General features: G+C 41.1%; 2 protein-coding genes across 4 annotated transcripts in view; one reads left to right on the forward strand and one right to left on the reverse strand.

Annotated features, from left to right (window-relative positions):
- Positions 1–14,644, reverse strand: part of UBAC2 (UBA domain containing 2) — a 103,784-nt gene that overhangs the window by 77,240 nt on the left and 11,900 nt on the right. For all 3 annotated transcript variants that reach the window (XM_083818774.1, XM_083818773.1, XM_083818775.1), the window contains exons 3-4: positions 10,618–10,737; positions 10,080–10,186 (exon numbers count right to left, since the gene is read on the reverse strand). In XM_083818774.1, the coding sequence (XP_083674900.1) occupies positions 10,080–10,186; positions 10,618–10,737 (227 nt within the window). The remainder of the gene's footprint in view (positions 1–10,079; positions 10,187–10,617; positions 10,738–14,644) is intronic.
- GPR18 (G protein-coupled receptor 18) lies at positions 152–8,945 on the forward strand. The gene is made up of 2 exons (XM_083818818.1): positions 152–4,373; positions 7,464–8,945. Exon 2 carries the CDS (start codon positions 7,508–7,510, stop codon positions 8,471–8,473), a length of 966 nt encoding a protein of 321 aa, XP_083674944.1. The 5' UTR covers positions 152–4,373; positions 7,464–7,507; the 3' UTR covers positions 8,474–8,945.

Raw genomic sequence — 14,644 nt, forward strand, 5'->3', positions numbered from 1 at the left:
CTAAGAGACGCAAACTTTCATTTCAATACATTTTGGAAGCACTGCTTCTTTCAGAGGTTGACACTGCTGAATGGAGGAACTGCAGGTCTGATGCACTGTGTACTTTTAGGGTATTTAGAGACAGGGGATGTGTCCTGGCTCTATGAAAAAAGGAAAAGAAAAAAAAAATCAAAAACCTTAGGAGAAATATGGAGAGACAATTTATAGATTTTTTAAAGGAAAAAATCAGGAACTCCAACTAAATACAGATGAAAAAGCAATATGCAACAGTAACCAGATTATGTCAGGTAGAGCTAACCAGGCTGCAGCCCTGTTCAGCTGCTCTGTTTCAGCTGCCCATCCCCATCAGCAATGCTGCACACAGCATTTATACTCACTCACAAGTTGCTGAATGAATGAGGAGGGATAGCTACGCCACGAACCAGCCTCAAAGTCACATGCATATGGCAAATCTGAAACACTTCCAACAAATATATGCATTTAGAGCCACTACAACTTTTAACCAGTAGCCTATTCCTTTGGTACAACCATGGTACAACACAATACAGGAATTAAAAGCGAGGCACAACTTCATCAAGGTAGAGAACAGTAACCCAAAATTGCATTTGTGAGCTCACCCACAACATCAAGCTGGTAAATGAACAAACTGGCACATGGGAGAGAGCTCCTTCCTGTACCACTGGCTGTGCAAGAAGCTTCAGTTCTTTCTTTTCAATGGGTCCAAAGGGTGCAAAGTTCAGAAGGAAAAGGTGAACGGAAGCTTAAGCCTGCTCTTTACACCAGGCTGAAAAAGAGAGGATTTTTTCTGCCCCTTCAGGTGCAGAACTTTTCTGTATCAGACAGATAAAGCTTACATTATGTGGTAAGTGGACAGGCAACACACACTCTGCTATACCATGAGTAAAGCACCAAGAAAGAAAAACAAGCACTACATCACTCTTGTAAAAGCAACAGCATAAAGACAATGCCTTCAGCATTGCACTTTCACATCATTGCAAGTGATGAAGCCGATTTCTTTTACAGCTTACTACCTGTTAGTGAAGTCAGGGTAGCAGACCACATGTGCACCCTGCCTCATCCTCAGACATGAAATACGTTGGCTTGGCTTTTCTCCCTGAACTTCAGAACAAAACAAAACAACAACAACAACAAAAAAAAAACCAAACCCAACAACCCTGGATGGAACTGAGCATTTACTTCAGTAAAAACCGGAGCAGTGGAAGTACTTACCCTGCTGAGGGAAACCGGTGCAAGACACTCATCTCTAGCTGACAAAACAGAACAGAATGAGCAGAAAACAAAAACAGCAGCAGGTGCTTCCTACAACAGACACCAAGGCACCAGGGGAACGTAATGCAGCAGAGGGGCCAGCTACCTCCCTCAAACCACAGTCAGTGCAACTTTTCAGTCATGTGTTCCTGTCCCAGTGTTTACCCCCCTGCAGCTGCAGCCATCCGGAGCACCTAGGCGAGGACCAGCACGCACTTGCTGGTGCCGCGAGCAAACCGTGCCCAGCAGAGCTGCCCTTCCCTGCCCAACGGGAAGGACCTCAAGGCTGTCAGTACTCAGGCTGTGAAAAGCCTGAGTGAAAGCTCAGGCTGTAGTTCACACGCTATGGCCTATCATCCGGGTGGCTGAAGTGCTAGTAAACTCAGCGTGGCTATTGGTAGTCACCTGTGGAAACTGCCATGTTACATCCAGGTGCCTTCACAAGGCACTGCCTCCACTGCAGGGAGCTAAGAAGTCAGAAGTCAGGCAACGCTCTTCAGATGAAATTAGACACAGCTGTAAAATGTCCTCCTTTCAACCCTCCCCCAAGAAAAGAGCAAGCCAAGAGGGACTTTACTACATACAGTTTTTCCAATCCCAGCCTCAACATCTGGCTAGTTTGATCCAAACCCGGAATTAACTTGGTACTCCCTCTTTAGCTCTGGGGGCTGCTGTCTCTCCATTTGCTTGTTCAGGTACATTCCTGGTGCAGCTCAGGTTGAAGGGACATTAGGAGTTCTGCAGATTAGTTATCAAAAAATAAAATGCTCTTGTCTGCAAGAGTTTAAAAGCCTAGTTATTTTCTTTCAGAAGCTACACACTCTTTTTTAAACCTTTTAAAAATATCTGTGTCACTGAATTTCAATGAACTTTCACTAATCTTGAAAACAGTATGAGTGACTCATCCTTCTGGAGCATGCTCCACAGTCGTTATGCTAATGATAAAGCCACTTAACAGTTTTCAACACTGTTTAGACCTTCAGATGTTCTCTGTCAAATATAGCTTTTTAAGATACTCCTTAATCCTAAAATATCAAGCAATACTGAATTATTTATATTTCTATAGGATGGACTGGGCAGGATTGCCCAGCCAGATGCTCGTTGAGAGGTCTTTGAAATGAACACAACAATAAAGTTTGGTATAGAATCATAAAATCGTAAGGGTTGGAAAAGACCTCCAAGCTCATCTGGTCCAACCATCCCCCTACCACCAATGTCACCCACCAAATGATGTCCCTAAGCGCCACGTCCAACCTTTCCTTGAACACCCCCAGGGACGGTGACGCCACCACCTCCCCGGGCAACCCGTCCCAATGCCTGACTGCTCTTTCTGACAGAAATGTCTCCTCATTTCCAACCTGAACCTCCCCTGGTGCAACTTGAGGCCATTCCCTCTAGTCCTATCACTAGTTACCTGTGAGAAGAGGCCGACCCCCAGCTCCCCACACCTTCCTTTCAGGTAGTTGCAGAGAGCAATAAGGTCTCCCCTGAGCCTCCTCTTCTCCAGACTAAATAACCCCAGTTCCCTCAGCTGCTCCTCACAGGACTTGTGCTCCAGGCCCTTCACCAGCTTCGTAGCCCTTCTCTGGACATGCTCCAGGGCCTCGATGTCCTTCTTGTAGTGAGGGGCCCAAAACTGAGCACAGCACTCGAGGTGCGGCCTCACCAGAGTTCATGTGAAAAGTAAAGTATCAGTTCACCTGAAAAGCAAAGTCCAATGTTTAAAGATATCACTAATCTACACAGTGAAAACTATACCAAATCCCACCCTGTGGCTAGTTCAGCTGTCACAATGATCTGTGCAAATATCAGTGCACTACCACAAGCCCATCCAACAGAGATAAGTTACATGACTCCAAGACAGAAGGTATTTTTCACAAAAGTTACTTTTAGCACTAGGTGAGGATCATCTGCCTACATCACTTTACAGTCAGTGAAGAGGATGCCCCCACAAACAAGCCTGATTCTGGCTACATCTGAGCTGCTGGACTTGGTTACTTCTGGCACCACGTGCACATCCTAGAAAATTCTTGACTGCATGTCAGGGGGAAACTGAAACATTACTGCCCCCTTTCTCAACACACACCTCTTTTCACTTCATCTGTGGGGGAAAATGGAGGCAACCAGAGGTAACAAGCTCAGTATAGCGTGCTTCAATGTCCTAAAGACTAACAGACACTTGCTGCTACTGAGCACTCTACAAAAAGCCTGGAATATCTCCTTCTCTGAATGGTTGTTTAAAAGGTTGGGTCTTTTTTTTGAGTGGACAGAGAGAAAACATAGGAAATCAGTCCTCCTTAGCTATTCGCCATTGTGAATATTCCCATCCCATCACAAATGTCTATTGCAGTGACATAGTTTATTGATCTTATTCTATTTTAATAACAACTAAAAAACCTCTTAATACGGCATTTTTATGCAAAGCTGTTAAATAGGCATGTTCTTATTTCAGAGAGCAAATAAAATATAGAAACACTGCTGTTATGTTGGTAAAACACGGTCAGTACAGATATAAACCAAGCTATGTATTCAAGTGAATCAAACTTCTCATTTCAGAAGTAGGGAGTTACTGTCACTTTCAGGCTGACTGCTGTTCAAGGCAATATAAATAAAATGGGGATTTCCACAAAGCGGACTGCAGCCTGCAGAGAATACTTTAACGTTGTGCATATTAGAAATTTTTACATTACCAAGATTCTTTTATTATATTATATTTATTATATTCTGATATTCTTGCAGTTGCCTTTGTGTATAAGCATCAACCCAAAAATGCTTTCATTAACCACAAATAATTAAAAAATATTTTAAAAGGGTATGTAGTACAAATGTCTAATCTGACTACACTGGAAATACTATAAAAGGTACCAGAACTATTAGTTCACAAATACTGCAAGTTCATATGTATGTATATGAAATATTCACAAGCAACATTAATGTATGACCAATAAAAAAGCTCACAACTGGCTAGACTGCGTCACTGCTTCCTGCCTGCAAAGAGCTATTTTAGCATAGTGAAGCTGAGCACAGAAGAGGAAGTCTAAACCTTCTACAGATTCGGGGCTATGAAACGAGCATCTCTGAAGAAACTTTGTAGTGCACAAAAGGTAAGTAACAAACCATTATATTATACCAGTAAAGTAACTCGGATGTTTCTGTATGGTGCTAAGATAGACTTCTTTCTTCAGAGGCTGAACACAGGCATAAATTCTAGGACTAATGAATAGAAATGTAAGTTGTTAATGCACTTAACACCTCTGAATTATCAGCAGCATTCTATAAATAACATTTAAAGCAAAATGAATGCATTTGCAGAAACAGTCCCATAAACACTGTTGTTCAGGATTTTTACAATAGATTAAAAATATTTAATAACTAAAAGCATTAATAAGTATATTATCAGTAAATAAATATTTGTTTTCATTAAACTAAAAATAATCATTTATTAAACTATAATCTTGTTGCTTGGTCTCTCTGTGATTCACTGAAGGCCATGTCCTCCTCATGGAAATGCGAGAAAGTGTAAGGGATAGACAGAGAAAATAAAAGGGGTTGGGAGGTTTGGACAAAGAGGTACACAGACGATCCTTTAAACAGAATCACTGTTCCCTAACTCGTAGTAAAAATCTAGAGGAAAAGAATTAATTCTGATTTTGCCCTGAAAGTTTGTGTTCTTGTACATAGCACCCATACGGGCTTTACAATTCGTGTTAGTCATTAAGGACCTCAGCCATAATTAAAAAATTAGAACAGGTTGACAAACCGTACAGACAGATGTCAGGTCAATCATTCAAAACTACCACAGACAGACACCTGGAAACCAGCGATTCCAGGGACTTCAGCAAGTGCTTTTATCAATGGAAGTAAGTGTTCCCATTATGAAATACAACATCTAGAGCAGAACTTTCCAACCAGAGGCACCTGAAGATCTACTTGGGCTGATCTGAGAGACATCAACCTGCAATCCATGCAAACAAGTACTAACGGAGGAAAAAAACGAAACCCAAACCCAACTAGTTGCATTTGTATATAAATGCAGATAGCTAAGTATACACCTTTTTTTTTTCAAACGTCATTGTTTCTTACCTACGTGTTTATTTTTATATTCTTAAAAAGTAAATTTTGCATAAAAACATATTGACAATGCTGATATGCACTTAAACCCACAATGTTTGGAAACACTAACTTCAAGAATTGAATAAAATTAAAAAATCTTGCTGTTACAATATGTCCATTCTTTGATATATCTCAAAACTGGCACAACCTTGAAATAACCTGTAAATAAGCCACAGGTTTTCCTGTTACAAGCTTGAGTCAGATTCAGCTTCCCCTCTTCCCATCAACATCAACCTGCAGGTTATTTCAGGAACAGGACCTGACTAGAAATGACTACAGTCACTGCAAGTCCAAAGGGGAGAAGAGCAAAACCAAAACCAAAACCCAAACCCATGTTACTTATTAACATTCATCTATAAAGAGTAAATTCTTCTGCCTATCCTGTACATCAGTACTTAGTTTACCTCCTAAGTCAGTCAGGATCTTGATATAGGTAGTAATGCACAATGTCATAAGCAACTATTAGCAAGAGAAATCACAAGGAGAAAAAGAGGATTCTGAGGATTTGCTGTTGTTGTTGTTTTTAAGTTTATGATTACTTTAACTATGCATATTTAAGATTTTTTTTCACATTAAACATTACCAAAAGTATACTACATGCCATCACAAAGCCTTGCTGAAATAGTTGGGGCCATGCTGTTTTGAAATAAGATTTCTCAAGCATTTCCAACGATGCCAAACTCTTAAAATGCGTGGGATTTTTCCTAGCAATATGTGGACAATTTTATGTAACAGCAATAAAAGTGGGATGGTATGACAGATAATATTTCAACAGTGCTACAAGCATGTGCTACAAAAATTTTCTTTCAAGCATATGCAACCTACCCCAAGCAGGCTCTGGTTCAAACCACTGTAGAAGTTCCTATACCACTGTATAAAGCACCTGGTAGGCATTACAGTGAAAGCGTAGAATACTGGAGCTGTAAAAATGAGCTTCTGTTTTAATGAATTCTCCACTCTGGGGGGTAAAGCACACAGGAACCATGCATCATTCTTCTCTTGATGAAGTTTTGGTGCCTACGTGCTGCTGTAGGAGTTACGTAGCTGTTTGTCACAGGTAGGAAGATTGGACAAACAACAAACTCACTCTTTCCTTCTCCTCTTCAAAAAGTCGCCGCAGGGTTGGTTAAAGGGTCAAACAGGACAAACCCTCCCATGCAAATTCACAGAATGGTGATAAAACCGAGAGACAGGAAAATGGAGGAAGGGTGGGTTAACAACAGCACCCATGCAACCACCAAGTACGTTCTGGCATCCTCAAATAGCTCGAGAGTAAACCAGGGGACAATCTCCTTCTGCCCTCAGAAGTTGAGCTTGCATAATGAAATTTCAGATTTCAAACTCCTAGCTGAAGGAAGCAACGCTGCTGCACTCTGGGGCAGCTGGCTAATAGCTAGGTCAGCAAACAACTTTTCCCCAAAAGTGCTGTTCGCACAGGCTCTAGTTGGAGTCTGTGCTGCTTCCCATCTTTTTATTTTGTTTTAAATAGGAAGACTATAAACCTATTCATCTCTTTCATGTGTCAGATGATTCACTCTGAAGCCCTGGGATTAAATACTTTATTCGAACCTACAGAGCTATTGAGATAGCTTTTTAATGGCTTTTATGAGCAACAGCATGCACCTATTCTTTTGGGATCTAAGTAGTCCCTACACAAATAAAATGCAAAGTAAATATTTCATTTTGCATATCCAAATGTCACTACATGCCATGATCACTTACTTCTTCTCATAACTAGTCATTACTTTTTCAACAGTGACAACTTGAAAAAATATTCTCTTTAGAAAATAGCTCTCTTACTTCAATTACAGCTGTTTCTATCTAATTATCAGCTACAGAAGCACATTCAAAATAGTTGGGGAATCCTGACTTTCTCATTCCTCTGAAGTAATTCAACATATTTAATTAAAACTAGCTTATCCATACTATTCCTCACAAACCTGACAGTACACAAACTTTCTTCATGGCATGGTATGGATCTGTACTCATTATTAAACCCCATCCTACGAAAATCCTCATTTGTTTTTAAAGACAGTTTTTACTTGTCTGAGAATAATTTTTCCTACTTCATCTATTTTCAGGGTTCTTATGGGGTGCAACAACTATTCCTAAATTCATTTACAACATGATGCCTGGAAATCACCACCCTGAAGAATACAGGATTGCATCACTGGTCTTCTACAGCTTTATATTCGCAGTGGGATTGTTAGTGAATGCCACTGCACTATGGGTTTTCAGCTGCACTACCAAGAAGAGAACAACTATAACTGTATATATGATCAACGTGGCACTGCTTGACATAATTTTTATATTTTCCTTGCCTTTTCGGATAGTCTACCATGGGAAAGAAACATGGCCTTTTGGAGATGCATTCTGTCGGTTCATCAGCGCTTTGACTGTATTTTATCCAGCCATTGCTCTGTGGTTGCTTGCTTTTATAAGCGTAGACAGATTTATGGCTATTGTCCAGCCCAAGCACGTCAAGGAACTGAAAAATACAAAAAAAGCTCTTTTGGCTTGCACTGGAATCTGGATAATGACCCTTGCAACAACTTCCCCACTGCTGTTTCTACATTCTGATCCAGACAAAGCCTCGAATTCTACCACCTGCCTGAAAATGCTTGATATCATCCATTTAAGGGAAATAAATATGTTGAACTTTTCTCGATTGATATTTTTCTTTTTGATTCCCTTGGTTATCATGATGGGGTGCTACCTCGTCATTATTTACAATTTTATCCGTGGCAAGACTTCCAAACTGAAGCCTAAGGCCAAGGAGAGATCCATACGAATCATAGTTACTCTGATTGCTCAAGTACTCATCTGCTTTGTACCCTTCCACGTTTGCTTCGCCTTCATGATGTTGCAGAATGAAGATACAACTTACAATCCCTGGGCAGCCTTCACCACCTTCCTCATGAATCTCAGTACATGCTTGGACGTTATACTGTACTATATTGTTTCTAAACAGTTCCAGGCTAGAGTCATCAGTGTAATCCTTTATCGCAATTACCTTCGAAGCGTGCGCAGGAAGAGTTTTCGAACTGCAAGTGTAAGGTCACTCAGTAATGTGAACAGCGAAATGATATAAGAAGAGAAAAACTGGGGGAATTTTGTAATGTATACAAGTGATTCTTTTTCCAAATTCTAGCATTTTGGCTACACTGAAAAATGTTCTACAGCCAGAAATAACAGATGTTTGTGGCACTGTAACTATGAGAGAAGCAGAATTATAATGGCACCTCTTCATATTTGCTCAACAGCTTCTGTAAATCTGAAATGAATTAAAACCTAGTAGCTGTGTGAAACTGTCCACCACTTTTGTCATCCCAAAAAATTGTGAATATTGCCAGACAACAGAAAGTGACTATTAATGTAATGAAACACAGACAACACTGAAAAACTGTGATACAATGTATCCCAAATTAATTGTTATATTTGCACAGCCTAAAAATGACAGAACTATTGCATATCCCACACTCCTAAAATCAGCTTTATTCTGTCAAGATCAATACGTCAGTATGATTAAAAGAGAATGAACACGTAGGAAACATTTATATTTCTTTCACCTAAAATTTTCTTTGACACAGATTTCTGGTAACCGACAGCAGCTCTGTCAGTCACAGGTAAAAGCACCATCAAAAAGTACGGTAGTTGAACTGTTCATTAGTTCCCTGCGGGTGTGATGTGCACATTTATTACACTCTGCTCTTGCACAAAGTATCTTTTTACACAGATGAAAATATTGAATTTGTCTAGACATACTAGCAGCTTACATCCCAGCTAAAAACCATCGAAGTAGCAAATACAGTGAATAACTGCAGTACTACTCAAGCTTTAGACTCCTTCTGAATACTCACATACTACAAGAAATGTATTTTTCTAATACCAAACATATGTTTTTTCTTCCTCATTAAATCAGCCTTTAGCTACTGTCAAGAGTCACACTGAAAAAGTAAAGATCAGAAAATCTAGTATAGTGTTTGGTATTAAAAATCTTGTCCCATGAGCTTTTATTACTACCTCAGAGTTTGCAACACATGGGAACTCAAGTCTTATGAGGCAGGCTCATCTTGCCTGTCAGAAACTTAACCACAAAGGCTCTGCAAACTCTACAGTTCTACCATAGCACATACAGCTCCTATTATTAACTGCAGAAATGTCAAATATAGGTTACACAAAACTCAACCGCTAAATACCTTAAAGCTTTAAGAACTTCAGATGCAAACAGTAAATGAAATCATGTGCTCTAGCACTCGAGTTTTTGAAAGACACATATGAAATGCATATAATTGTATATGCAGTTAAAACTTAACATAAAGATACGAATTAGAGTTATTTTTTTTATTTAAGAAAGAAATCAGCACCAAACTGACTTCAGTTTTCAGGTTTCCTGAACAAAACAAAAATAACTATGGCAATAATTTGTGCATTGTAAGCCACTTTCCAATCGTGCTGACTGTAGATCTGGGCCTAACAGAATGGATACATCATCAGGTATTTTGAACAAGTTAACCCCAGACCACAACTACAAAATGAATGCTGGAAAATGTAGTAGTTATACCACAAACATTTAAACTGTAGTTGAAAAGAGGACTACATTTAGGTTACACGAAGAAAGTTTTTTAATTAAAATGTGCATCAAATATTCCCTTAAAACCATGCCTAAAATTACCAGCTCATTAGGAGTTACTTACAAACCAGAAGGCAAGCTGCTGATGGTGATGCCAAATACATACTGAGTAATTTCTACCAGGAGAAGATCAAACAAAGCTGAGAGCATCCAAGCACCCAGTAAAAAGGACTGGAAAGAAAAAGTTTGAATTTAATTAATTCAACAATTTAAAAATAAGAATTTAATATATCTCTTAATAAATAAGAAAAGCACTATACTAGTTCTATCAATACAAACATAATCTTTAGCAAAGCATATTTCCAGATCTATATGTTTAGGCACTGAAGAATAAAAAAGTTTGGTTCCAAAATCAAATTCTATGGGTCTGATAACTTTCAACTGATACAGATGCAAACTTTACTTAGAATGAACCACTGATCTTAACATGTTACAAATATAAATTTTGACTTAAGGAAACCCAATTCACTTTAAAACCTTTTTGCATATATTTCCATATGGAATATTACTAATAAAAATTGCAATATTAATCCAATACAACAAGATTCTGAACAGTGCAGAAAACAATTTCTGTTAAAAAACAAAACAAAACTGGAACTTACTGAAAATTTTCTGCTGCCGTATCTTCTTTCAAAAATTCTAAAGTTGTAAATGAGCAGACTGCTGCAGAATGTGTCTTTCAGATCAAGACATATTGCTCTCCCACATACAAGTCTCCAAATCTAGAAGGTTAAAGATTGTCATGTTAAGTCTCTCTTTCCTCACAAAATTCTTTAAAAAGTTTGTGCTCAGAGTGAATATAATATTGAAGTCAAATAACAGAAATGTGGTACAGCATTTAAGGAGGAAAATAAGGGACTAGAATGTTACAGAGTTCAGAAAGTCTGTTTAAAAATAGAATGTTTTCAAGGAAGACGTCTACCTGCTAAAACAAATATACAATTTAAATCAACTCAAATTGTCCCTAGTTCACATGTACGAATAAAACAACCCTAGTAAATTGTAGAATTATAGAAAAAAATTTTGGAGTGACCTCCAAAGACCATCTAATCCAGTGTACTGCTCTCTCAGTAGGTCTAATTAGATCAGCTTGCTTGAGGCCACATCCAGTCAAGTCCTGAACATCTTCAAAGACTGAGGTTCCACAACCTCTCTTGGCAACCTGTTGAAGTACTTGTAAGATAGCAATAAGGTGTCTCCTCTTTGCCGCCTTCTCTCAAGGCTGGGCACACCCCGTTCTCTCAGTCTCTCCTTCTATGTCACATACTCCAACACTCTGTCTAGGTGGACACGCTCCAGTGCGTTCATGTTTCTTATACTGAGGATCCCAGAACTGGGCACTCGTGAGACCACACCTGGAGTACTCTGTCAGCTAGCAGGGAACGGTCACTTCCCTGCAATCCTGTGAAGGATTCACTCCCCACCACTGGGGTCACCCACTAACTTGCTGAGAGTGCTCTCCATCCCATTAGCCAGGTGGTATATGAAGACACTAAACAGTACCGATTCCAGTAGTGAACCTTGAGGGGCCCTCCCCTAATCCCTACCTGCTGGGTGGACTTTGAACCGATGACCACAATACCATCTAGAGTTCCAGTCAGTTTTTCACCCACCTGGTCATCTAGTTATTCAGTACATACCTCAGCAACGTGGATTTAAAGACAAAATGGAAGACAGGGTTAAAAGTCTTACTAAAGTCTAGGTATGGAAAATCCATCAACTTCTCCCTGTTCACAGCACCAGTTACCTCATGGAAAAAAGCAGTAATTTGGTCAGGCATTATTTCATAGAAACATGGAACAGCAGAGGTGGGAAATGACCTCCCTGTAAGTCAAGTGCTGTAGCCCCCGACTGTATTATTGGCCTTCCACTAGACTCTTCCCAGTACAATACCCAGTTCTACCTCGTACTCACAAGCCCAAAACAAAGGACAGCACTCCAGATATGGTCTCACCAGGGCTGAGCAGAAGGGAAGGACGGCTCCACTTGACCTCCTTGTGATGGCTTTCCTAACGCAGCCCATGATGCTGGCAGCCCTTCTAGCCACAGTGCTGCATTTGCTGTCTCATGTTCATCTTGGTCTCTGCTGAGACTCTCAGGGACTTTTCTGTAAAACTGCTTTCCAGCTGGTCAGCCTGCAGCTTGTGCAGGTGCACGTGGTTATTCCTCTCCAGGGGCAGGACTTCGCATTTGCCTTTGCTGAACTTCATGTGGATCCACTGACCCTTTCCTCCAGCCTGCGGATCCTCTGAAAGGCACCAGAACCACCTAGTACACCAAACACTCATCCAGGTTTTACATCATCCCACAGGCTGTGAACGAAGACACTAAACGGTAGTGTCTCCAATATTGACCCCTGGTGTACGCTACTAGTGACTGACCTCCGGCTGGACTTCAGGCCACTGATCACAATCCTGTGAGCCCAGCAGTTCAGTCAGGTTTCAGCCCACTTCACTGCTCTCTTACTTAATCTGTACTTCATGAGTTTGCCTGAGGATGTTATGGTAGACTGTCAAAAGCCTTACAAAAGTCAAGACAAACAGCATCCTCTCGTTCACCAAGAGAGCCATCAGATGAGTTTTCCACTTCGTAAATCTGTGCTGACTACCCCCAGTCACTTTCTTGTTCTTTATGTGCCTGAAAATGATTTCTAAGAGGATTTGCTTCATCACCTTCCCAGGGAACTTGGTGAGGATGACTGGTCTGTAGTTTCCCAAATTTCTTTTCTTGCCTTTCCTGAAGACAGGCATTAACACCTGCTTTCTTTCAGCCTTCAGGAACCTTCCCTGATCACAATGACCTTTCAGAGATAATCCAGAGTAGCCTTACAATGACACGAGCCAACTCCTCCAAAACTTGTGGATGTACTACACCACCAGGTCCCATGGACTTGCATATGTGCAATTAGTTTAAATGTTCCCTAGCCTGATCCTCCTCCACTGAGTTTTAGTCTTTTTTGCTCTAGACTTTCACACTGGTCTCAGAGGCTTGGAATTGGTCAGGTGAATCCCACCTCTTCCAAGTAATCCACAATCCTCAGAGACAGTGCCATGGGCACAAAACCCAAACCCCTTTTGCAGACACCAGCTGTACAATCAATTGTGGACCCACAGCATCTGTTCTCTCCACCTCGAGATCCTCCTCCTCATCAGCTGGATCAAGGAAAACAGCACACTGACCTCCACGTCCTTGACCATCATCCTCAGAGCCATATAGTCATGCTGAGTGTCATTGATGCCCATGTAGAAGAGCAGCAGAGGATAGTAGTCTGAAAGCCTGACAAGCCTTAACAGTCTTTTCACAATGTCCCACATCTGAGCCCCTGGCAAGCAGCACGCCTCCCTCCACAACTAAGGACAGCAGATGGGGGCCTCTGTTCCTGGCAACAATCTTCTGATACTTTCACTTGCCACTTCCTCCTGGTGCTGTTGCATGATGAGGCTCTGGCAGCTTGTGTGCTTCACCAGATGGACCTCTCAGCCCTTCACTTCCTACAGGGGCACTGACTCTCATCTCTAGTTGTAAACCCGCAGGTGGAGCAAATTAGGAGCAGCCATCCTCCTGGTATGAGGCATTACAAGCTTTCAGTTTTTGTCATTGTGGGTGTCTCCATTCCCCAACCAGATCAGACCCAGTTAATCAGATAAGCACAGGTTATCTGATCCTCCTTTGGAACAGGCGGGTGTTCTGGCTCTTCAAGCTACAGGTCTAGGAAAAGATCTGGTCAACCTCTTTCTCATCTCCTCCAATACACTGCAGTCTTTGGTAAATACATGCTGGTTGCTCCCAGTCAGTTTTGTGTCCTGCATGCGTACAGAAATGGCTTCTAAAAAGATTTGCTCCTCAACCTTCCCAGGGACCAAGGTAAGGCCAAATGGCCTGACGTTACCCGGACACTCCTTCCTGAAGACAGGTGTTTGTTTGCCTTTCTCCGGTCATTAGGTACCTCCACCAATTGCCATGAACTTTCCCAGATGCTAGAAAAAGGTCTTGCAATTACAGTTCCAGCTCCTCTGGCACCCTCAGAGGCATCCCATCTGGTCCGATTAACTTGTAAGTATACAGGTTGGGTAAGTGACCCCTAACTCTCTTTTTCTCTATGATGGATATCACTTCACTCCCACAGACTCTGCTAGGAGGCTTAGAGGCCTTGGAGGCCCGAGGGCAAAACATACAGGTAGAAACTATTAAATACTTCAGCTTGAGTATCTCTTTGAGTACCTCAACCTTGTGCCATAATGAGGACTGGGCCAAAAGTCTCCTCAGGCCTTCCTTTTGCTGCAGATGTGCGTACTGAAACCATCTTTGTTAAGCTTCATCTTTCTTGCTGGTTTCCAGCTCAGGTTTGGCTCTCCTAACTCCCGTTCCTAAGTCACAGCCTGCTAGGCATTCTCCACTCAAGGTCTTTAAGCCTCAACCGATAAACACTTCTGTTTCTAATGTTCCTGCTATATCAAAGGACTGAACAAGAAGAAAGAGGTGGGACCTCACAGTTCTAGTTGTCCCATGTCAAGATGGCCAGCATTAAAACCTAGCCAGTAGTCTGAGTAGCAACTCTCCTAAACACCAAACTGGCAGGCCTGTATCCCTCCAGCTCAGCATTTCGTGATACACTAACTGAACTGCCCT

The sequence above is a fragment of the Anser anser genome, assembly GCF_964211835.1.
Source record: "Anser anser genome assembly, chromosome: 1".
NCBI lineage: Eukaryota > Metazoa > Chordata > Aves > Anseriformes > Anatidae > Anser > Anser anser.